We start from the raw sequence: 26255 nt of genomic DNA, 5'->3' as shown, positions 1-26255 counted from the left end.
ACAATGTGCCAACTGTTGTTAAGCAGGCCATGGTCAGGCCACTTATCAAAAAACCCAACCTAGACCCCGTTGTGCTGTCAAATTTCAGACCGGTGTCCCATCTGCCCTTTCTTTCCAAAGTTCTTGAAAAGCTTATTTTCACTCAGTTAAATTCATTCCTGGTTCAGAATCAAATTTATGATAAATTTCAATCCGGATTCAGAGTGCGCCATAGCACAGAGTCGGCACTTTTAAAAGTGCAGAATGACATCCTGTTGCCTCTGGACTCCAAGACACCTGCGCTATTGGTTATGCTGGATCTCACTGCAGCATTTGATATAGTGGACCATTCCATCCTGCTGACCCGCCTGGCCCAGCAGGTGGGTCTCCAGGGACCTGTACTGGAGTGGTTCAGGTCATATCTTTCAAATAGGTCTTTTACTGTTATGATTAACGACGTCTCCTCTTCACCAGCTCCTCTGACCTCTGGTGTGCCACAGGGTTCAATTCTTGGCCCTGCCCTTTTTTCGTTGTACATTATGTCATTAGGTTCTGTTATTGCTCATCAGGATGTGTCCTTTCATATGTACGCGGATGACTTACAAATCTATCTGCCTGTGACTTCAGTTAAAAACATCACTTATTTTGGCTCTCAGCCCAACCACACTGTTAGGAATCTGGGTGTGATTTTTGACTCAGATTTAAAATTTAATAAACAAATTGACTCCGTGGTTAGAGCAAGCTTTTTCCAACTGAGACAGTTAGCTAAGGTCAAACCTTTACTAAACCGCAGAGATTTTGAGAAAACCATCCATGCTTTTGTCAGTTCACGTCTGGACTATTGTAATGCTCTATACACTGGACTTAGTCAAGCCTCTCTTTACCGTCTGTAACTGGTGCAGAATGCGGCTGCTCGCCTCTGACCAGCACTCTCAAACACGACCATATCACACCAGTTCTTTACTCCCTCCACTGGCTCCCAGTTCAGTTCCGAATACAATTTAAACTCTTGTTCACCTTTAGTTCAATCCATGGCCTCGCACCGATTTACCTGTGACATTTTGACCCCTCACCAGTCCAGCAGAGCCTTGCGCTCTTCAGACCAACACCTGCTGGTGGTTCCAAGGTCGAGCTATAGACAGTGGGGTGATCGTGCCTTTGCCGTCGCAGGTCCTAGACTCTGGAACTCTCTTCCTCTGGAGTTACGCTCCATCTCATCCCTGCCCCTGTTCAAAGCCAGGCTGAAAACGCATTTGTTTCAATTGGCCTTTGACACATAGAGCTGTGACTCCCTGGAAATCGACAACTGTAATATATTTTAGATGTATATGTTTTATCTTATGGTTGTTTTTAACTGTGTGTAGCACTTTGATCAACTTTGGTTGTTGTAAAGCGCTTTAGAAATAAAACTTGATTGACTGACTGATTGACTGATAACTCAAATGTGGAAAAAATGTCTGTCTTCATCAGCCTTCACGTCGAACACAACACCCTTTCCTAATACACTACATTACCCACAATGCGGCACGAGATTTTTGTGACGCGACGACGCAACGTCCACACGTCGCCGCGCCAGGCGGGGAAAATGGGCAGCAGGGCGCACGCGCCACAGTTGTGTTGTTGTTTGTGGCGGTAAGATGGCGGCGCTCGGAGACGCCTCAGCTCCGGGGGTTAACGGGTTAATACAACAGTTCACAGCGATAACAGGTAATTGCAGCGTTTTATTCGGCGTCCGCTCTATTAAGTTCGCGTGTGCTCCTGCACGGGAATGGCGTGGCGCGCGCAGCCTCTCGCAAACTAAGTGCGCAGGCGAGGAAAGCGGACTTGGTGTGTGCCTAACGCTTTCCAGCCAGTTATCTGCTGAAGTCAAGACAAATCCTCGGAAAAGGGGCTCGATAAATCATCAGCTTCAGATATTACTCTCCGCAGACACCGGGGAAACGTGGGTTAATTTTTGGGACGCTTTATAGAAAGCTGTTTTGAGCCTAGGGGCTGTTTTTGGCTGTATTTTTTTGTTTGATAATGCGGAATGGACGTCGGCCGAACATTTGCCTTCTTCTCCAGCAGCAGCAGCAGCAGCAGACAGGCTTCGTGTTACTGTCATCCTCACTTCACTGCCACCCTCACCTCACTCCACAGCCCCGTTTTCTCTCTCTTTTTCTGTCACCGACGACACGTTCACATCTGCTCGCCACTTTATGAGCACTTCGACATGACGAACAGTGTTTTTATCTGTAAGTTATTTCAAGAGAAAAGCGAGCTGAGCCACTCGAGAGGCTGCTGCCAGAGAGCAGAAAGTGAAACAGACATGCGCAGTAAACACGGAAACGCTGGTCACCATCCGCGTGCTTTACTTCAAGATCTGCTAGATAACAATGACACCAGAATCGAAATGCGTTTTGTATATGCGTTTAAAATCGTAATCATTTAATCGGTCTGCAAACTGTCTTAGAAATTACTTATTTTTATGATAATGCCTTAAAGTGTGTAGGATTTAGAGGTGTTCATTAGTACAAACGTGCAACAGTGAATTGATGCTTTCATAAGCTTACAATGACACCTCATCTACTGTGTTTTCTGGAGTAGCCTACAGGTTGCTTGGCTTTGTTGTTATTTCTTTATTTTGTAATAAATTTGGAGGTCCTGCAACTTATATAATAAAAAATCACATTTGTTATTAATAATAAGAATGATAGGCTATTATTTTCACAGTACCGATGTTGCAGTCAGAACAGTCCCTCCTTCTGATCAGTGTGTCTATATTATCCCGATGGGTCAATTTGTTGTGCAGACCCCCTGCCTTCACTGCGCATGCATGATTTCATAGCGTCAGCAGTGATTCGCCAATTCTCACTTTGTTTCTGCTTAAAACTGCACTCCAGTCATCATCTATCTCAGCGACAGATCTCTGAAGCTTTTGTACAACAATCGTTTCCACATAAATTCAGTGTTATTTCATAACAAAAGACGGGGGACCAATCAGAGCGCAACACCAGCCCGTCTGAGACCGACTCTTCAGGTCTGACTCTCTACCGATCAAAGGGAATAATGTTATTAACCATCAGATGACAAAGTAAAACCTCTTAAATCATTCTAAAGTCAGTGTTACGCAGAAATGAGGTGATAATCTGTTAATCGCTGCCAACGCTCTGACATGACGCATGTACAGTGACTGCAGGCAGACCGATCAGACTGTGACACTGGGTTCGCGCATGCGCATACTAGTGTGGAGGATCACTGAGACTATGACACGTCATAGGAATCTGCTGGGCTGTTTTTACAGTACTCTTTAAAGGACACATTGCACAGAAATCATAACAACTTAGATTTAGGCTGTTAGTGACCATCCGATGATACATTACACTGGGATTACTTTGTGCACTTCTGCGACCAGTCTCAAAGTATGGGATGGTGAGAGTACACGTCACTTCCAGTGAAGTGGCGAATCTGAAGGCGAAAATTCATACTTTTGCGACTGGCCGCCCGATGAAAACACGCTCAGGCTGTATTGCTTGTCTATTGAAATCAGATGATTTGGTTTTGTCTCTTAACTTGCTTCTAACAGCCAGCTGATAGCTGTCATTGTCTGGAACTATGAGATTTATACACCAAACTGACCTGAAATGACGCACTGTACATTAAATTGACTTTATTGACGAGTCTGACCCCTTTGAAAAGTGACCAAATTACATGTATGTGTACTGAGTTTGGTGACATTTTCATCAGCCAAAAATGGCCACCAGAGGGTGCTGGGGTAAAGTCTGCGGCAACCCATGCGGCATTCACAACAAACAGCTGCAGAAACTGCTGAAAACAGAGTTACTCGTGAGTACTTGTGTTTCCAACAGTGTTTATGTAGCTTTGAGGAAACATCCCAGCACACTGTTGAATGGAATGTAGCTGCTAACGTTAAGAACGGAGCCACAGATTATTTGCAAAGTTAACATAAGTGTGATGTCGTGTTATGATGACTCATTTTTAATTGATAACTGTTAATTTTTATGCAGTCATGGTAAGAGCAGCAGCTGCTCTCCAATGTGAGAACACTTAGTGTGCGTGAATGTCCATTACTTATGAATGCAGCCTGTTAAAAAGTCTCTGCTAGAGGCTCAGCTTTGTACACACTTATAAGTGTTGTCATTGATATAGCTGTGAAAAAGCTAACAAATACATCTGCATGATCAGGCATCCTGAAAAACAGTGCAGAGTTCCGTGTGCACGTTCACTGCGGTAGCAATAACGGGATTAAAACAGTGTGCTGCTTTGGTACAGAGAACAGACTCATAGAGATCTAAAATCCAACAGACTCTCTAAAAGAAAAATAATGAAATTAACAAAGCCTACCAGGACTGCTGAGGAGGACAAAATACAAAAGAAATAAAAAAAAAAAAAAACTGTACAGGGCACTCACCCACTTGTAGAATGATTTGCAAGATTAAATATGTAAAGTCCACACCATCAAAGAAGTCGTCATGTACGGATCACGCACAATTGCCACCCGGAGAACAATGTCCAGATTTACACCATCAAAGAGGTCCCGACTGGCATGTTAGGCATGGATACTGTGCGATGGCCAGCCAGAGAACCATGTCCATGTTCATGCCATCCTCCTGTGGACATATGTCCTCCATGGTTCCGCTGTGTTTAAGCCCACCTCTGTGCACGGGGGCTGACCACAGCCATCAGCATCAGACATTTTCCTATTGTGGTCCTGATTTAGAAGAAGAAAAAGGATCATCCCAGCTGGTGCAGACACGTGTGTCCAGCCCACTGACCATGAGCCACGGGTGCTGAACTCTCTCGGCCACTTCCAAAAGTGGCTCTCCCTCTGATCACCTTGGCTGTTTTGGTGTGCTCCCACGGCAGCTCTGCTGTCAGGCCCTCCCAAAGTTCTCTTACGATTCTGGCACATTAGATAGGAAGTCCATTATCTCTTGAAAATAACATATTCTGGCTTTTTCCAATGTAAGAAATACATCTGCATGATCAGGCAGCCTGTAAAAGCTGTCATGGAGGCATTCCATGTATGCATTCACTGCAGCAGTAAAATAGAATCTTGTCATACAAACAGGAGAGTCAGCACACGGTAGGATAAAAAATCCGACACTCAAAAAAAATTAAGACTTTCGGGGTGAAGTGCGTTGTCTCCTCTCTTTACATCCTATGTAAATCCGAGCCATCACTTTTGAATGAAAGCTCAGAAGCTTTGTTATTGAACGTAGCAGTGTTTGTTCCACTATTGGCCGTTGTGAAGTTTGGTAAAGTGTACATCACACACTGAGAAACAATGAGAAATGCAGAGTAAGATGTTTTCCGGAAATGAACCTGTTGACGAGAGGGATAATGAGCACTAAAATACATCAGCGACCAATAATTATTACTGCATGTGCAAGGATAGATTTACAGTCATGAATGCTTTGATGTTGTGTTGCTACCCGGGACGTTAAATAACGTGTGACATGGCCTTTAAGCAGACATCATAACCATAGGCAGTGGCTATCCGTACGTGGCCATATTCACATAGTGAAATTGTATTGGTACGTAGCATCTGTCTCATTGGTCAATATAGGTCACATGATCATTAGGCTAAGCACTTGAACATGTATTTGCTATTGATACATAGATTCCAAAACTATGGTAACCACTACCACTAATCCTAACTATAACCCCTCATTGGGGTTACATATTGATTTATTCTGCCTTACAGAAACCCGGTTACAGCAGGATGAATATGTTAGTTTAAATGAGTCAACATCCCCGAGTCACACTAACTGCCAGAATGCTCGTAGCACGGGCCGAGGCGGAGGATTAGCAGCAATCTTCCATTCCAGCTTATTAATTAATCAAAAACCCAGACAGAGCTTTAATTCATTTGAAAGCTTGACTCTTAGTCTTGTCCATCCAAATTGGAGTCCCAAAAACCAGTTTTATTTGTTATTATCTATCGTCCACCTGGTCGTTACTGTGAGTTTCTCTGTGAATTTTCAGACCTTTTGTCTGACTTAGTGCTTAGCTCAGATAAGATAATTATAGTGGGCGATTTTAACATCCACACAGATGCTGAGAATGACAGCCTCACACTGCATTTAATCTATTATTAGACTCAATTGGCTTTGCTCAAAATGTAAATGAGTCCACCCACCACTTTAATCATATCTTAGATCTTGTTCTGACTTATGGTATGGAAATTGAAGAATTAACAGTATTCCCTGAAAACTCCCTTCTGTCTGATCATTTCTTAATAACATTTACATTTACTCTGATGGACTACCCAGCAGTGGGGAATAAGTTTCATTACACTAGAAGTCTTTCAGAAAGTGCTGTAACTAGGTTTAAGGATATGATTCCTTCTTTATGTTCGCTAATGCCATATACCAACACAGTGCAGAGTAGCTACCTAAACTCTGTAAGTGAGATAGAGTATCTCGTCAATAGTTTTACATCCTCATTGAAGACAACTTTGGATGCTGTAGCTCCTCTGAAAAAGAGAGCTTTAAATCAGAAGTGCCTGACTCCGTGGTATAACTCACAAACTCGCAGCTTAAGCAGATAATCCGTAAGTTGGAGAGGAAATGGCTTCTCACTAATTTAGAAGATCTTCACTTAGCCTGGAAAAAGAGTCTGTTGCTCTATAAAAAAAAAACCCCGTAAAGCTAGGACATCTTACTACTCATCACTAATTGAAGAAAATAAGAACAACCCCAGGTTTCTTTTCAGCACTGTAGCCAGGCTGACAAAGAGTCAGAGCTCTATTGCGCTGAGTATTCCTTTAACTTTAACTAGTAATGACTTCATGACTTTCTTTGCTAATAAAATTTTAACTATTAGAGAAAAAAATTACTCATAACCATCCCAAAGACGTATCGTTATCTTTGGCTGCTTTCAGTGATGCCGGTATTTGGTTAGACTCTTTCTCTCCGATTGTTGTGTCTGAGTTATTTTCATTAGTTACTTCCTCCAAACCATGTCTATTAGACCCCATTCCTACCAGGCTGCTCAAGGAAGCCCTACCATTAATTAATGCTTCGATCTTAAATATGATCAATCTATCTTTATTAGTTGGCTATGTACCACAGGCTTTTAAGGTGGCAGTAATTAAACCATTACTTAAAAAGCCATCACTTGACCCAGCTATCTTAGCTAATTATAGGCCAATCTCCAACCTTCCTTTTCTCTCAAAAATTCTTGAAAGGGTAGTTGTAAAACAGCTAACTGATCATCTGCAGAGGAATGGTCTATTTGAAGAGTTTCAGTCAGGTTTTAGAATTCATCATAGTACAGAAACAACATTAGTGAAGGTTACAAATGATCTTATGGCCTCAGACAGTGGACTCATCTCTGTGCTTGTTGTGTTAGACCTCAGTGCTGCTTTTGATACTGTTGACAATAAAATTTTATTACAGAGATTAGAGCATGCATAGGTATTAAAGGCACTGCGCTGCGGTGGTTTGAATCATATTTATCTAATAGATTACAATTTGTTCATGTAAATGGGAAATCGTCTTCACAGACTAAGGTTAATTATGGAGTTCCACAAGGTTCTGTGCTAGGACCAATTTTATTCACTTTATACATGTTTCCCTTAGGCAGTATTATTAGACGGCGTTGCTTAAATTTTCATTGTTACGCAGATGATACCCAGCTTTATCTATCCATGAAGCCAGAGGACACACACCAATTAGCTAAACTGCAGGATTGTCTTAGAGACATAAAGACATGGATGACCTCTAATTTCCTGCTTTTAAACTCAGATAAAACTGAAGTTATTGTACTTGGCCCCGCAAATCTTAGAAACATGGTGTCTAACCAGATCCTTACTCTGGATGGCATTACCCTGACCTCTAGTAATACTGTGAGAAATCTTGGAGTCATTTTTGATCAGGATATGTCATTCAATGCGCATATTAAACAAATATGTAGGACTGCTTTTTTGCATTTGTGTAATATCTCTAAAATTAGAAAGGTCTTGTCTCAGAGTGATGCTGAAAAACTAATTCATGCATTTATTTCCTCTAGGCTGGACTATTGTAATTCATTATTATCAGGTTGTCCTAAAAGTTCCCTGAAAAGCCTTCAGTTAATTCAAAATGCTGCAGCTAGAGTGCTAACAGGGACTAGAAGGAGAGAGCATATCTCACCCATATTGGCCTCTCTTCATTGGCTTCCTGTTAATTCTAGAATAGAATTTAAAATTCTTCTTCTTACTTATAAGGTTTTGAATAATCAGGTCCCATCTTATCTTAGGGACCTCATAGTACCATATCACCCCAATAGAGCACTTCGCTCTCAGACTGTAGGCTTACTTGTAGTTCCTAGGGTTTGTAAGAGTAGAATGGGAGGCAGAGCCTTCAGCTTTCAGGCTCCTCTCCTGTGGAACCAGCTCCCAATTCAGATCAGGGAGACAGACACCCTCTCTACTTTTAAGATTAGGCTTAAAACTTTCCTTTTTGCTAAAGCTTATAGTTAGGGCTGGATCAGGTGACCCTGAACCATCCCTTAGTTATGCTACTATAGACTTAGACTGCTGGGGGTTCCCAGCATGATGCATGATGAGTGTTTCTTTTTCTTTTTGCTCTGTATGCACCACTTTGCATTTAATCATTAGTGATTGATCTCTGCTCCCCTCCACAGCATGTCTTTTTCCTGGTTCTCCTCCTCAGCCCCAACCAGTCCCAGCAGAAGACTGCCCTCCCTGAGCCTGGTTCTGCTGGAGGTTTCTTCCTGTTAAAAGGGAGTTTTCCTTCCCACTGTTGCCAAGTGCTTGCTCACAGGGGGTCATTTTTGACCATTGGGGTTTTCCGTAATTATTGTATGGCTTTGCCTTACAATATAAGGCGCCTTGGGGCAACTGTTTGTTGTGATTTGGCGATATATAAATAAAATTGATTTGATTTGATTATAACCATAACAGTGATCCTTTTCCGTAACGCCTAACCATAACAAGGCTGTGCTACATTTGGAATTTTTATTACAGTTATGTACGAATAGCCACTTCCATAAGCATAATCTTGATTTTCTAACCTTAACCGGATAAACATTAGTAAGGTCTGAAAGTACAAGTCATTGCATACCTTTTTGGAAGTACTGAGTTTCTCCTCAAATGTCTTGAACCTGTCAAATTTGTTCCCTCCAATATATTGGTTAAAACTGTCAGTAACATCCTTTTTCATGCTGCTGTTTCTAGATTGATTATCTTTAGTTCAGTTTACGTCCGCTGTCCATTGACTTACCATGAAAATAGAATTCTATCTATACTGAACCGAAAATGCATTGCTGCTTGCATCTGATTGGCTGAACCCACTGTGAAAATAGAATTCTTGACTTCCTATTTAGATGGCACCTTAAAAATAGTCACTCAGGAATAATAATGGTATTTATATAGGCCCTATATAAATACCTGGGAAAATTCTATATTATAGGGTTTTCCAAATCAACACAAAAAAAAAACACCAATAACAGAAGTATGCTTATAACAATGAACAAAAATCCTTAATTGAAGACCTGATTTTAAAAAAATCAAATGGACTTACATTTTTATTGTAATGTTTCCAACATTGTCTGTCTTATCTTTTCTATATGTCCATATGTGGCATATCACAAGTTAGGGCTCTCTGTAAAAATTGACTGTTCACCTCTGCATCTGTGTCCATCTGACATTTTCTTTTGTTTAAACTAAACTGTAATGACACCGTTCCCAATAATCAGTGTCTTTTTACATTGTTTATTCTCTAAAATAAAAGTTGTATCATCTGCAAAGATGACACAGATGCTGATATGTTTGTGAAAAGCTCATATTGGCCCATATTAGCGGCTATCTGATGTATTTGTCAGGCTCTAGTGCCAGCCACTGTCCACAGTTTATTGCTTTTTGCTTCTTGTTTATATGTGAAGCAACAAAAAGGTTTGATTGAATCAGGATATGTAATAATCGGACACTGTTTGTAAATATGGTGAGTGCTTCTGTTATTTCTGTAAATAAAATGTCAGTTTCAGACTGTTCAGTAGAAAAAAATAGATATTTTAAGGTGGTGGTACTATGGCTTCTGCTAATCTAAAATACTCCCCCTCTTTTTATGTCAGAATGTTTCTCACCACGTGTGTATAACATTTTCCTAGGAGCCACAGAGAGTGTTGGGAAACATATGTTGGAGCCTGCAAGAACAATTTGGAGATGGCAGAGTGACCATGTTTCTGGGATGGAGGTGGTATCGCAGAGGAGCCCAGCACCAGCTCCAGTTTTGTCAGCTTCTAGCAGCAGAGCTCCCCCGACTGAGTAAGCGATTTTTTCTTTTTCTTTTTTTTTTTTTTTGCTTTCCCTGCAAGCCTTTGGGTGGCTCATCTTAATGACAAGCTCCCTGGTTCTAGTAGTACTCTTAAATCTCAGAAGTTGCACCTGCCCAGGTTCGACAGTGAGCTGAGGGGAAGTTTTCAGATTTGAGGCGCTAACTGAGAAATTTTCTTGATTGACATTGTTTTCCTCTAAAATCATTTGTTGCATACATTAACATGTTACTTTGTGTTAGTGATGTTCGAGCACCCATTCCCCAGAAGCAGGACATACTGGTGGAACCAGAACCACTGTTTGGAGGTACTTCCTTCATCTGTCTTTACGGAACCTCACGTTTCAAGACTCTGATATTTAACACACAAATTACAGCTGTAGTGTGTAAGATGTGTATAGTGGTGTTATAAGATGTGTACAGATATCTTTGAAGTAGAATTGTGTTTTTAAAAAGTACAAACTGAATAATTATTACTGGCTGTGCTGTTTGTTGTTACTTTCTGAATGTGATTATTGATGTCTGTTATATTTTCAGTGCCAAAGCGACGAAGACCTGCTCGATCTATATTTGATGGTTTCCGGGACTTCCAAACAGAAACAAGTAAGTGATTTCATATATTCTGCCCAGCTGTAAACAGGTACCAGCCTCAGCCTGGGTCGTAACTTTTAATGAACTGATGTCCCATCCAGTGGAAGTTGTACTGAATTTCATCCGCTGGATACTGCGGTATCCGGGGATAAGCGGAGGCCTCATAGGCCTCAGGGCCTTTATAGATTTTACGGTTAAAGTAAAACTGAAATTATAATGCCACCTTTATGTTGCAACAGCAATTGTTATGTCTTTTACTTTTCTTTATAAGAAATCATTTCTGTCTTCATACTGCTCCACTGTTTCCTGTCCAACAGTGACAACATTCTACACCTGCTGCCTCAGTAGTTTCACAAATTTAATATCACTTATGTTCATCAAATTTACAAGCTGACGAAAGCCCCAGCCAGTAAATTAAATAAAGGATTTATTGTAAATTATATATATATATATATATATATATATATATATATATATATGTATATATATATATATATATATATGTTTCATTATATATGTTTCACATAACAACAAAGTAAAACAAAAAAGTCACATTGACTAACTTCAAATGCTGGCTTTCGGCCATTGTTCTGTTTATATGCTTTATCTTGTTAAATTTTCCACAACTTTGTACCTAAACTAAAATCTGCTGTGGGACAAAGTGGGACACAGCAATGCTTGGAGTATTTCTTCTCCTGTTTTTGAAAATGTTTTGTAAATATTTTCCTGCATATAGTCACGCTGAAACAGCATAACGAGATGAAACAGCATAACGAGAGTTTCACCCAAAACAACCGCGCAGTGTTATTTTAAATCGGAAGTACAAGACAAACCTGAGGGCGTGTAGTCCGTTCTGCACACAGTGAGTTTCACAGTCTGATGTGTCGTCGCACAACTGCGTCCAACACAGATTCACCTTCCAGTGCACCAGTCAGACAAGTTTGCCCCGTTCATCATATTTTTCAAACAGTTGCTGATGTAGATTGTCTATTTAGTGTCTCAGGCTGATGGGACATTTCAGTCACTTTCAGAAACAAATTTGATTGCTTCTTTATTTTATTTATTTGTTGTTTTTTTTTTTTGTCAAATTAAGGTCAACTTTATAAAAATGTTGTTTGTGAACGTGGTATAGATTAGTAATGTGTAATAACACCGCACACCTGCTGTAATGACTGTGAATGCATTCCCTCTCATAGTCCGCCAGGAGCAGGAGCTGCGTAACGGTGGAACAGTGGATAAGAAACTGAGCACCCTGGCAGACCTTTTCCGTCCTCCCATCGAGCTCATGCACAAAGGCAGCTTTGAGACGGTGAGGAGTCACTCCGTGGACCCTGTACACCACACGCCTTTATTCAGTGTGTGTGGGTTCTGAACATTCCCTGAAATTTCAGATGGTGACTGGGTAGATCGCTGGTGGGAAACTATGTGCCATGGATGGAAGGTTTTCATTCATGCCAAACACCTTCTTTTCCTGTAATATGTCTTCATTTTCTGCATAAATCTGTGCTGATATTTGTGAAATCAGTTGTAGTGTTTGCTTGACTTGAGACCGATTCAGCATTTGATTTTCTCTATAAAATATTAGAAAAGCTGTCTTTGTTGTAGAGCTTAAGACATTGTCTTCAAACATCTTGTTTTATCTAGACACCTGCTGTGTAAAACTCGTCAATTTCTAGTTTATTCTGAAATGAAATAAGATGAGCCATCAGGTGTGACACTTCAAAGCAAACGTGTTTTTGTAAAACCACAGCGTGGTTGAAATGTTTGTCACTAAATTTTTCATGAGCTTTTAAAACAGTATGGAGATCCTTTTGTTTTTGATTAGTTGTTCAGTTTGAGTTTTTGATTTAGCACCTTTGAAAGTTGATGGGTATGGGTACCATGCACTCTGCTTGCTCTTAGAAAAACATTGACCTATGCAGGTCTTCCTCCATATGTGATTTCTTTAATTGTAGCACAGGTCTATCTTTCTCTTATTCCAAATAAGGTTCACGGGGGGCTGGAGCCTCTCCCAGCAATCATTGGTTAAAAGGCAGGGTGCACCCTGGACAAGCCGCCAGTCTGTTACAGGGCCACATATAGACAGACAAATACCGTCACATGTTCACTCACTGCCAATTCAGGGTCCCCATTTCACTTAACCTGCGTGTCTTTGGAAGTTGGAGGAGGGAACCCATGCAGACACAGGGAGAACCTGCAAACTCCACACAGAAAGGACCAGGTGGGAAGCGAACCCTTCTCACTGTGTGACAACATTATTGAACACAAAGCTACTGTCCTGCCCATATCTGCTGTATGTTAAAACCATAAAATGCTGCCTAAATTATTATTTTTATTACAGGGCACAAATAAGCTTAGCATATAAATACCATTTGACCATTTACCACTTATGACTTCATGTCAGTTGTGTGTGTTTGTGTGTGTACATCTCAGTTTTGGGCACAGTTTCTTAAGTGACGTCTTTCATCTACTATCAGTTCCACTCCTCTGTAGTGATCTGAATTTAACAAGGACAAATCCTCAATTTTAATTGGTCTTGGGCTAAAATTAAACTCTTAACCCTCACCCTGCCATCGCAAGATTTGCTCAAATTCTACCTGTTATTGATTTCATTGTGCAGTCATGGACAAGTCAAATTTTGTTTCTTGTGTTGGTTTTTAATTTTGTTTTTCTTTTTAGGCAAAAGACTGCGGACAGCTGGAGAACAAGTGGCTCATGATCAATATTCAGAATGTCCAGGACTTCGCCTGCCAGTGCCTGAACAGGGATGTGTGGAGTAACGATGCGGTGAAGAACGTCATCAGAGAACATTTCATATTCTGGCAGGTATGTAAACGTCAAACATCCTGCACTTTCTCTAATACTTTCATGTTTGTTCTGATTTCTTTACAAGGGTCCGGTTTAACTAATTTCAAGGGTAACTGTATTAAATAAAGGCTCAAATTCTAACACTGTACAAGTGGGCTTTACAATTTATTCAACATACAGTGCATCCAGAAACATTTTGTTATGTTGTAGCCTTATTCCAGAATGGATGAAATTCATTTTTTTTTCCTCAGAATTCTACACACAATACACCATAATGACATGTGAATAAAGATTTTTTTTGTCACTTTTGCAAAAAACAAAAACAAAACAAGAAATCACATGTACATACAGTACCCTCCAGAAGTATTGGAACACTTGGTATTTCACACATTTTAATTTGATTATGCTGTTTCAGATACAAAAAAAACCCCCCAAAAAATATTAACTTTCTAAAATAATTTTCTTTAAAACTGAAAGCAGTCTCTACAACTTGATACAAATTAATCTAATATATAAAACTGACTCTTTGTGTGTGTGTGTCTGTCTGTGTGTGTGCGTGCGTGCGTGCATGCGTCAGTCACTATGCACAGCCACGGTAATTAAGCAGTCAACACCAAACTTGCTATGGTGACTGGGGGCAGTAAGGAGGAGGTCACTAGGGCACTTAGGTTAAAATAGTACGTGCGCGTGCACACACGCATGCACGCTCAGTCTTATATATTAGATCACGACCCGCTCACTGGAGCCCTTATTTTCACAGTTCACGTGGTACTCAGGTCAGATAGCAAGTAGAAGGCTGGAACCCTTACGTAGTACTTAGTAGCAGCTGGCTAGGGTGCACTTTAATTACAATCTGAATGGGCCAGCACAACGCTGCATGTGAGTTAAGGCCCACGTTTTTTCAGTTAAAATGTACCTGCTGTGTATGGCATGTCAGAGCATTGCAGTGATATGACATGCTATCAGCTTTTATCACCATTCACTTGAGTCTCACGAATGTCACATTCTTGCAATGCTTAACGCTTACGCCTAAAGGCGTTGGCGTAAGCGTTGCTTCTGCCTACGCCTTTAGGCACCATGTATTGGTTTATTATATTTTCTTATATTTCTTTTTGTCTTTGACGTTTCTGTTATGAGTTTGGTCATTTGTATATGAGTGAATTTCTGTTATGCATGGGTGTCTAATAATAATAAATAATAATAATAATAAAAATTTATGATGACAAATTCACACAGTGCAATACAACTTACTACACCTTAATTAAAGTGGCATGAAATATACAATGATATGGGCAAAATTCTTCTCTATTACCCGTCCGTAGAACGGGTAACAGCTAGTTACAGTACAAAATTCTGAGTCTTCAGAAATAATGTGTGCTATCCTGAGATCAGTTGGGGGTGTACTGCTGTTCACAACTGTAAGTTATGCTTGTCAAGCGAAATTGCTGTCCTTCCGTCTGTCTGTACTGCAAACCCTATCAAAATTTTTAAACATTAATACTGGGAGGTCAAAGCCCTGTCTGCCAGGAAGTCATGCAGTTCTGACATTTATAAATGACTTTTGTTTTTTTTTGTTTGTTTTTTTTTTTACTGAATTTTGACTTTCATGTAGGAATTGGAACAGAAGCCCTGAAATGCTCACAATGCCCACTAGGTGACGACAAAAGCTGCTCAAATGTGTGGCAAGGTCTCAACTGTTTATTCATTTGAGAAGTTAATGTTGAAAATGGTGAAAATAAGCCAGGATCTATTGGCATGATTAGAAGTAATGCCACTCTGCCTTACTAGAACCCAAGAGCTCATACACATGATATATGATGGATAGAGTTTATACAGCTGACCAAATCACATTTGATTGAACTTAATTAACATATGCACCTCGAGTGTAGGAAAGGTCTTAAAAACATTCTGTGTTTGCAGGATGCCAAAAGGAGAACCTTTTTGAAATATAAACCTGTGGCCATGTTTCTGTCTGTCCAGTTAATAAAATCAAGCTCCCATTACTTGAGTTTATATATGTTTAGATGGACAGGATGTGAATGAAAGTCTTTTGCCTTTATGACAAAATGTGATTTGTAATAAAATGCATTTGAATGTGATTTAACCGGTTTAAAAACGAACAGGGCGTCTCCAGCAGTTACATTGTTTGCATGAGGAAATACATGCAGATTGAGCAGAAATTATATATGGTCCTTTATCACTTGCCATTGTAGAAATATAACAGGTGAGGGTTATATTACAGTTCATGGTGCTGACATGAGATAATCAAAATGGATACATGCCTTTAGTATGAGATATGTTTTTTTTCTGTTTGAAAAACTACTCTGTGACTTTGAACTACTTCATGTCTTTATTTTGATGACCTTACTTTATTGTATTGTGGCTTTCATGAATTACAGGTATATCATGACAGTGAAGAAGGGCAGCGATACATACAGTTTTACAAGCTGAACAAGTTCCCCTACATCTCCATTCTCGATCCCCCGCACAGGTGAGTGTCCTGTAGTCGTGGGTCTACCAATATCCAAGAGACTTAAAACTTGTTCAGATTAGCAAATCTGAGCAATAAAAATAGTATTTGACCCATAAGGTGTCATTCTGGGTGACCATTGAGAGCTTTTCACATTATTCATTATCCACACTCATGACATTTAAACATCACTTGCAACCATGTTTTTTGCAATGTATTTTGGTGAAATATTTGTTGTAAGAAGGTGGCATACTTGATGTTTTTCCGGTATAACATTTGGAATGCAACGCACATTATGAAAATTAGGTTAAAGCAATATTACACCACATCCTTTGGAAACTGAGCTTGACAGAGCAAAAAAAAAAAAGTATCCCTTAGGACTGAAACTAATAATTTTAAGGCATCAAATATTAAAAACAGTTTTGTGCAGAGCCAAGCTCTCATATACTTTTAGTTCCAAGTTCATATCATAAACTACATACAGTAGTGTTCAGAATAATAGTAGTGCTATGTGACTAAAAAGATTAATCCAGGTTTTGAGTATATTTCTTATTGTTACATGGGAAACAAGGTACCAGTAGATTCAGTAGATTCTCACAAATCCAACAAGACCAAGCATTCATGATATGCACACTCTTAAGGCTATGAAATTGGGCTATTAGTAAAAAACAAAGTAGAAAAGGGGGTGTTCACAATAATAGTAGCATCTGCTGTTGATGCTGCAAACTCAAAACTATTATGTTCAAACTGCTTTTTTAGCAATCCTGTGAATCACTAAACTAGTATTTAGTTGTATAACAACAGTTTTTCATGATTTCTTCACATCTGCAAGGCATTAATGTTGTTGGTTTGGAACCAATATTTTGCTCGTTTACTAGTGTGCTTGGGGCCATTGTCTTGTTGAAACACCCATTTCAAGGGCATGTCCTCTTCAGCATAAGGCAACATGACCTCTTCAAGTATTTTGACATATCCAAACTGATCCATGATACCTGGTATGCAATATATAGGCCCAACACCATAGTAGGAGAAACATGCCCATATCATGATGCTTGCACCACCATGCTTCACTGTCTTCACTGTTAACTGTGGCTTGAATTCAGAGTTGGGGGTCATCTCACAAACTGTCTGCAGCCCTTGGACCCAAAAAGAACAATTTTACTCTCATCAGTCCACAAAATATTCTTCCATTTCTCTTTAGGCCAGTTGATGTGTTCTTTGGCAAATTGTAACCTCTTCTTTTATTTAACAGAGGGACTTTGCGGGGGATTCTTGCACATAAATTAGCTTCACACAGGCGTCTTCTAACTGTCACAGCATTTACAGGTAACTCCAGAGTGTCTTTGATCATCCTGGAGCTGATGAGTGGGTGAGCCTTTGCTATTCTGGTTATTCTTCTATCCATTTTGATGGTTGTTTTCCATTTTCTTCCATGCATTTCTGGTTTTTTTGTCCATTTTAGTGTGGTCAGGACCAGTTTTTATCAGTTGCTTCTCTTGGCAAAGGTTAAACCTTTTTTAAACCGTGCAGACCTGGAGAAAACATTCACGCTTTTATCAGCTCGATGATCGATTATTGCAGTGCACTTTATGTTGGGATTTCCCAGTCATCTCTCAAACGGCTTCAGTTGCTTCAAAATGCAGCTGCAACGTTTTTTAACAAACACTTCCCATCAGCAACATATCACTGCAGTTCTTTATTCTCTTCATTGGCTCCCCGTTTCTTTTAGAATGGATTTTAAAATTTTGCTCTTAACGGTCTTGCCCCTTCTTACCTTTCCGAACTGTTGTGTATTCGTAACACAACCTTAAGGTCTACAGACCAGCTTTTACTGGAAGTCCCAAGAACCAGGTATAAGCACTGGGGTGATCAAGCTTTTTCTGTTGCCGGGCCTAGACTCTGGAACAAACTTCCCCCTGACATGAGAACCATGACAGACTTTGATCTTTTTAAAGCTTGACTCAAAACTCATTTGTTCAGACTGGCTTTTGATACTTATTAAGCAGTGATGGTGTTTTCTGTGTAGGCTCTCAGTTGTCCAGGTGGTTTCCATAGTAGAGAAGCTTGAATCTTCGACTGGACTGGGTTGCTTGACGTGAGGACGTTTCGCTTCAAATCACAGAAGCTTCCTCAGCTAAAATTCTTGCTCTGGTAGTCTGACTTCTGTCTTGACTCTTGTAGAGACTCTTGTATTCTTCTCTACTTCTCTACAAGAGTCAAGACAGAAGTCAGACTACCAGAGCAAGAATTTTAGCTGAGGAAGCTTCTGTGATTTGAAGCGAAACGTCCTCACGTCAAGCAACCCAGTCCAGTCGAAGATTCAAGCTTCTCTACTACAGTGATGGTGTATTTATTTATTTATTATTTATTTATTTATTTATTTATTTTTTGCATTTTATTTTTTGAATGTTAACTGTTTATGCACACTGTCTTTTCCTTGTTTGATTTTAATGGAAAGCACTTTGTGCACCTTGTGTGTTGTAAAAGGGCTTTATAAATAAAATTTGATTGATTTGATTTTAAAGCATTGGAGATCATTGTAGATGAACAGCCTATAATTTTTTGCACCTGTGTATAAGTTTTCCCCTCTCCAATCAACTTTTTAATCACAGTACGCTGTTCTTCTGAACAATGTCTTGAACGTCCCATTTTCCTCAGGCTTTCAAAGAGAAAAGCATGTTCAACAGGTGCTGGCTTCATCCTTAATAGGGGACACCTGATTCACACCTGTTTGTTCCACAAAACTGACGAACTCACTGACTGAATGCCACACTACTATTATTGTGAACACCCCCTTTACTACTTTATTTTACTAATAGCCCAGTTTCATAGCCTTAAGAGTGTGCATATCTTGAATGCTTGGTCTTGTTGGATTTGTGAGAATCTACTGAATCTACTGGTACCTTGTTTCCCTGTAACAATAAGAAATATACTCAAAACCTGGATTAATCTTTTAGTCACATAGCACTACTATTATTCTGAACACTACTGTATTAAAATGAATGAATCCTCTGTCAGCCTGCAATAACAACTGTGTCCTTCCTGTTCTGATGTAAACTGTTTAACTAGTTGTATAAATTGCTCTGTGGCTGCATTTAAACACATGTTGAAGCACTTCCAGTACTTTTTTCTTTGAAGTGTAGTCCCATTGATTTCTTACTGTCACTCACAAAAAGGATTTATGTCAGCACCAGTACAAATTTCTTCCTTGGTATTCAACTAAATAATTCAAATCTTATTATATCACCAATGTACTCAAAGTTTACCTTGTGTGGAAACAATTTAGAATTTTACCCACATGGGATAAAATACTGCAACAAAACACCATAACAAACTTTCTATGGGGGCTTTTCTGAAAATTGGTCAGTGTTAGTGTCATGGAAACGAAGCAGTGAGGTTGACTTTCATTTTTGACAAAGTGTCAAGAAAAAATGTAAAATTGAAACAAAAACAAATCAGCAGGCACAGCTAGTAAACATAGGTCACCAGAGATCTATTTTGGAAGAAGTCAGGATAAAATAGATCAGAAAGTGCTCACGGAGATCTATGTCCGGTGTCAGTACTAAGGTTGGTTACAGTCGCATTGTTTTTACTTGGTTTGCCAAAATGGGTTCATTTTAGACCGGATCTAAGGTATAACTCTGAACCTTGTGCATGCACACATCTGCTTCCTCCTTCATGTCGTTTGTAAGAACTCGGTGAGAAAACTTGCCATAGAGTCCCACTAAAATAAGTACCAGCAATAAAATTGTAACTTTGTGATATACCACAGAAATAAAGGTACTTTACAGTAACTACATTTTGACATTATGTAAATTGGGTCAATTATGTCAAAAATTGAAAGGAAATCCTCCTTTAAATTTCAGTGTGATATTGTTTTATGTGATATGTTTATGCTTTAGGTCAGAAAAATGGTGGAATGGAACCAGTTGGATGCAGCATCATTTCTGGAGCAGGCGCCAGCTTTTCTGACAGAGCACGGGCAGCTCGACGGTCATCGTCCCATCCACCCCCTGCCAAAAGAGCTCGCGCGGTGGGTCTTATGTATCAGCCCTAATGGTCATTCTGCTTCTGCTCTCAGAACTTTGTGTTTGTGTTGAAGTCTGTGCATGTTTCACACAGATGCTGTTACGAAACAGACTCTCTGTATTCTAGAAGTCATGGCTGTCACTTTGTTTCCATAGCGATAAAGGTGTAGTTATAACAAAAGGAATATGTTCATTCATTTTGTTTTTTCCATTCAAATGGAACTACCTGCCAAATTGACAGCAAGCCAACATCAGACGCACGCATGTTTACAAACCAAACTTGCCAAACCATCTTTGTGCCATGTTACCACCCTCGTCTCTTCATTTAACTAATCATTCACTGACACGCATTTGAAAAAGTGGCAGAAGTCTCTAGTGTGCCAGAACCATGGAGCTGTATATAAGAACTAGGGAGCGTAGTCCCAATGCTGCACACTAAATGAAAACGTCCCTTCATGAACAGCGACATGACGTCTCCTAACCGGGTAAAATATTGATGAAGTACCCGGATGTTAATGCATTTTCAATGGAGATTCACGACTGAACACACTCAGAAAAATGCTCGCAAAATACGTGTTGAAATGCCATTTTGACCTGGATTATTGAGCCAGTAAAATTAATTACATTAAATTATGTCAGGAAAGTATTAAACTTACTCTGACACTCAAACATTCCCAAATATTAGTGTTGAAAGTTACACGGATCTGCGCTGTTAAGCTAGGCTGAGCTGCTACTGTGTTCAATGCAGCGCAGCTCCTAAAACCATTACAATACATTTATTTTATATATATATATATATATATATTTACACAATTATCCTTTATTGACCTACAAACATACAGCTGCTTATCATCCAAATGTCACGGACAAAGTGACAAGAAGAACCAAAACCACTTACTTATGGAAGGAAATATTGTCTCCCTTGTTCCTCCGTTTGTGGCCAACGTGCAGCTTTCCGACATATTCCACCTGTTTCTTGACGAGACTAAGTGAACTTCTATGCACGTAAGTCACTAACTTGCCCGGAATTAAAATGCCGATCACGCCTCCTGGTCGGCACACTGGCTCAGCGCTACTGCGCTCTCTAGTTCTTATATACAGCTCCATGGCCAGAACTTGGTTGCTTTGCCTGAATTTTCTCAGGGTGACGTTTTCTGTCAGTTTTTCTTTGTCCATTCAGAATATGCACCAAGCATTATCATTTCTAACAGCTGTCAGTGTGCCCACAGTGGTTTCCAATCCTGGTCCTCAGGAACTGCAAACCTGCACATTTTCTGTCTGTACCTACTCTACTCACAGCTGATTGGCTCAGCTCGGTGTCTATTAGCTGTCGATTGGCTGAACACACCAGAATAAGCTAATAAGCTTTTGGCAGAGCAGGGAGATATAAGAAAAAAAAAAAAGTGCATTAGTTGTCCTGGAGAACCAGGATTGAGACCCACTTACCCAAGACATTGTCACATTGTTAAAATAGGTTGATTTAGTATAACATATTAAGAGAGAGAAAGACTCAAACTTTGGCAGGCACATCAGGTGTATTTCTCATTAGTTGTCCTGGAGAACCAGGATTGAGACCCACTTACCCAAGACATTGTCACATTGTTAAAATAGGTTGATTTAGTATAACATATTAAGAGAGAGAAAGACTCAAACTTGGCAGGCACATCAGGTGTATTTCTTTATATTTGTGGTTTTTAGCCATCACTTTGCTTCCAGCAGCTTCACACTGTTTTCTTTTCTAGGAGAGCCTGATTGATGCGAGTGAAGACAGTCAGCTGGAGGCAGCGATTCGAGCCTCCCTACAGGAGACCCATTATGAATCCTCAAACGTACCAGATGCTCCAGATTCTCCTCGATCGGATGATGACTCGGAGGCGGAGCCTTTCTCTGACAGTGAAGGACCCATTTCTGTTGATGGGTCAGACAGTGAATTGCCAGAACCTCAAGAAGAGAAAAGTTCGTCCAACAAACACACCTCAGCCCCTCTGGGTACTGCTGCTCAACAAAGGCTTCATCCCGACAGCCCCACGCTTTGCTTGAAAAAGTCCTCTTCCAAAGAAAACACCCACAGTCACAAGAAGGAGGAGTAAAAAGAACCACCTGGAGCCCTCCACTCTAGGTCCACGTCGTGCTCCACCCGATACAGATTCTGGAGAGAATCACTGTACCGCAGTGTCCCAAAACGCTGGACCCTCCAGCACCAGCAACACCAATGCTTGTGACTTGGATACACCCGATGACAATGGTATGAGTGTGTAATTCTACATACATGCTATAAATAGGTCCATGTATAGGTTGAAGACTTCTTGCAAAATACAACCGCTCAAAGACTGGCCTGTTTCAAAGCTACAGTCCTGCTTACAATTATTGATATTTATTTATATGATTATTGAGTTTTTAGTATGACATTCAAAAAATGTTCAGAAATAAATGCACATTAACCGGTTTTGCACAGTGAGATTTTTGAATAACATTTCCACAACTATTGAACAACAAAAATGCTTTCATATAATGAAATAAAATTGCAGTTATGAGTCATATTCCAGGACAATTCTTGGTGCCTTTTGATGAATTTATGGTTTAAAAAAATCATTTTCACACCCAGTTTTTTCCTCAAAACAAAAATCTTATGTTTAATTTGTCCAATTTATCAAAATGTGAAAATGGAGAAACATTTTATACAAATGGCTGTAATTCCCATATTTTTGTTCAATCCTTTGAATTAAAGCTAACAGTGTACAGATGCAAATTTACAAAGTTGTCACTGTCTAAATATTTCAATTCAATTTATTTCATTTATATAGCACCAAAGGCGCTCCTCAAGGCGCTTCACACAAGTAAGGTCTAACCTTACTAATACTTATGGACCTGACTGTACTCCAGTCAGGGAATACACGAATGCCTGGACACATTCCTCCATTGAAATACTAAACAATTCCAAGGAAACATATAACTGAAATAATCCAACAAATAACAAGGTAAAACATTAAATGCCACCATGGAATTTCAAATGAAATATACCTGCTACAAAAGTGAAATTGTAAATAATATTTACCTGCTACAATTTAAATAATGCAAGATAAAAACAGAATTATCAAACATTTTACAAGTAACACTCTCCTCAACTCAGGATTATTTGATGAACAACTGTAAATAAGCCCTGAATTTTGTTAGTTTTAGAATTCCACTGACAGCAACACTGATAGATTAAAAGATTGTGAACATTCTGTGGGTCACAGAGCTTTCTCTTATCGTGCCCCTGTTCTGTGGAATGATCTCCCTGCATTAATAAAAACGTCAGATTCCGTAGAGACTTTCAAGTCCAGACTTAAGACGCACTTATTTTCCCTTTTGTATGGCTAGCATACTGGCATAGTATGTTTCTATGCTTTTTACTCTTTTAATTCATTTTATTAGTAAACGGAGCGTGCCGCGGCCTCAACGTCATTTAAAGTTTGGGTCTTTTACTGAAGCTTTGGGCTAGTTGCCAGCGATCACCTTAGTATTTCTTCTGTTTTTCTTGTTGCTTAATGCTGACAAATTATACTGTATTTGTTGTCTTTCTGATGCCTGATTCTGTTTTTTTTCTCTCTGTTTGAGGTGCAGCTCCATCCAGAGATGGGTGTGATGTCTGTTTCTGCAACCCTTCTGTCCTGTGCACCGGCAACATTTCCTGTATATTCGTTTTGTGAATTATTTTTCACATTGTGTCGATAGCATGGCCCAAGCAGAGGGTCACCCCTTTGAGTCTGGTCTGCTTGAGATTTCTTCCTCAAATCATTAGAGGGAGTTTTTCTTTACCACTGTCACCTGTGTGTTTGCTCTGGGGGTTGGTAAGGTTAGACTTTCCTTGTGTGAAGCCCCTTCAGGGAACTTTGTTGTGATTTGGCGATAAAAATAAATGAAAATAAATTGAAATTAAAATGAAATTGAAACATTGTAAATGTCTTATTACTTTATTTATGACTCCATGTTTATTTTTGTCACATAGGTCCCAAAGCGAGATTGATGCTTCGTTACCCAGATGGACAGCGAGAGCAAATTTCCTTGTCTTCTAAAGCAAAACTTATGGTAAGGGTGATGTTGTAACTAGTTGTTGAGCCAGCTCAGAGTTTCACCAGTCAAAGCTGGTTACTGTGTCATTAAAGCCATTTTTCTTATTTACTAATGTTTGTGACTCTTTCCCTTCAAGGCACTGGTAAGACACGTCCAGTCTAAAGGTTACCCTAATGAACGCTTCGAACTTGTTACCAACTTTCCTAGAAGGAAGCTCGCCCTCTTGGACTATGACATCACACTGCAGGAGGCGGGACTTTGTCCACAGGAGACTGTATTTGTGCAGGAGAGGAACTAGTCTTCACACACACTTTTTATCATCTGTATCTATTTGGTAGACCTCACCTTTTCACCTGTGATCTGGAATATTGTGACTGGCCTCGATCCTATAACCTGTTCTCCTGGAATTAGGGTCCCTCCTTGACCAGACATAAGTTTGTGGATCCCCCCCCCACCCCCACCACCACCACTAGTCGGATTACCGATATAGCCACCATTTCACTTTTAGTGCTCAAGTTGCACAATTTAAACGTGTTATATTTTGTTCTGATGTAGGCTTCATTTGGATTTGATCCTTTGAAGCAAATCAGGATGGAATATATTGAAATAAACATCAGCCAAAGCATTGACCGTTAAGGAAGATGAGGCACCAGAGACTCATTTAAAAAAAAAAAAAAAAAACTAAGGTTTTACCTCCCAGAAATATTAAATGTCGCACTTCATTTTCCAGCTCTTCTTGAACCTGAGGACAGGTAACGGGAGGCTCACTTGAGTTTGTTTTTCAACCATGCTGGGCCTCTAACTCAGGTTGGTATTTGGAAAGGTACGGGACCTAAATAGACAAAGTTTGAAAATTACAAGTCAAAAACAGTAAGTTAAATAAATGTGCCAGGTATCCATGGCACACCTCTGTACCGCCACAAATCAGAAAAAGCTGAGAATGTATGAACAGAGGTGGGGAGGGAACCGCCCTGATTCTTACATTTAGTTTGATTTCTGCTGCACTGGACAAAGTATGAACCCATGATAGTTCATGTTTTATGTGGTCCGCTTCATTTCATTTGTGAATATTCATCACGCATTTAAAGCTTATAACACATTCCAAAACAAAAGTTATGATAAAGGATTTATCACTTAATGATGTCATGTCAGGTGTGATTTGTCCCATTTTTCCTGCAGACAAGTTTTAAGTTGTGCAACTGTGCACAGTCGTTCCATTTTTCCTTTTAGAAATTCTCCACACATTCTCTGTTGGGGCGGGTCAGGACTGCAGGCAGACCAGTCCAGTACCCATACCTTTGTAATGTGTACAGAATGTGGTTTTGTATTGTGGGCATCCCCGGAAAAGATGTCATCTTGCAGGCAGCATATGTTGCTCGAAAATCTCAGTGTACACTTCTGCATTAATGTTGCCATCACACAAGTGTAAATTACTTTTGCCAAGGGCGCTGACACAACCTCACACCATGACAAACCCTGACTTTTGGACTTGTTGCTGATAATGGTCTGGATGGTCCTTTTCATTTTTGGTCTAAAGCACATGGTGTTGTCGCAACCCCCCCCAAAAAAAAGATCTGGAATGCTGATTTCATCTGACCACAATACGTTTCCACTTTGCGATGGGAAAACCCAGATGCCTTTGAGCCCAGAGAAGTTGATGCTACTTCTGGATAAGGACAACATTAATCTTCTATTTTGCACAGTAAAGTTTTAAGTGGCATTTGTAAGTGTAACTCTATATTGTAGTACCTGACAGAGGTTTCCCATAGTAATCACTTTCCTGTGTGGTTATATCAGCTATTGATGAATGATTTTTCTTTATGCAGTGCAGTCTGAGGGATCGGAGATCACAGGTGTGACGCTTAGGCTTGCACACTTGTCCTTTATGCATTGATATCCCCCCAATTCCTTTTAGTCTTTCTTTGAGGAATGTTGTTTTAAATAGTTTAGTAATTTTGATACAGTTGTTGACAAACTAAAGATCCTCTGCCCAGCTTTGCTCCTCAAAGTCTCAGCCTTCCATGGATACTGCTTTTGTACCAA

At 39.8% G+C, this 26255-nt stretch overlaps 1 protein-coding gene across 1 annotated transcript; it reads left to right on the top strand.

The window, feature by feature from the left end:
- The first annotated feature begins 1589 nt into the window (after positions 1-1589).
- ubxn7 (UBX domain protein 7) lies at positions 1590-25932 on the top strand. The gene is given in 16 exon segments (XM_034182892.1): positions 1590-1686; positions 10096-10128; positions 10131-10216; positions 10218-10252; positions 10503-10567; positions 10797-10862; positions 12047-12159; positions 13530-13676; positions 16058-16138; positions 16140-16153; positions 20036-20121; positions 20124-20161; positions 21899-22242; positions 22244-22401; positions 24148-24227; positions 24349-25932. Coding segments are annotated over 16 exon segments (1578 nt in total). The 5' UTR covers positions 1590-1616; the 3' UTR covers positions 24511-25932.
- The last annotated feature ends 323 nt before the right edge of the window (positions 25933-26255 follow it).

Source organism: Thalassophryne amazonica, chromosome 12, assembly GCF_902500255.1.
Source record: "Thalassophryne amazonica chromosome 12, fThaAma1.1, whole genome shotgun sequence".
In the NCBI taxonomy this organism is placed as follows: domain Eukaryota; kingdom Metazoa; phylum Chordata; class Actinopteri; order Batrachoidiformes; family Batrachoididae; genus Thalassophryne; species Thalassophryne amazonica.
Note: the sequence above shows the minus strand (reverse complement) of the source record. Positions and strands in the feature narration are given on the sequence as shown.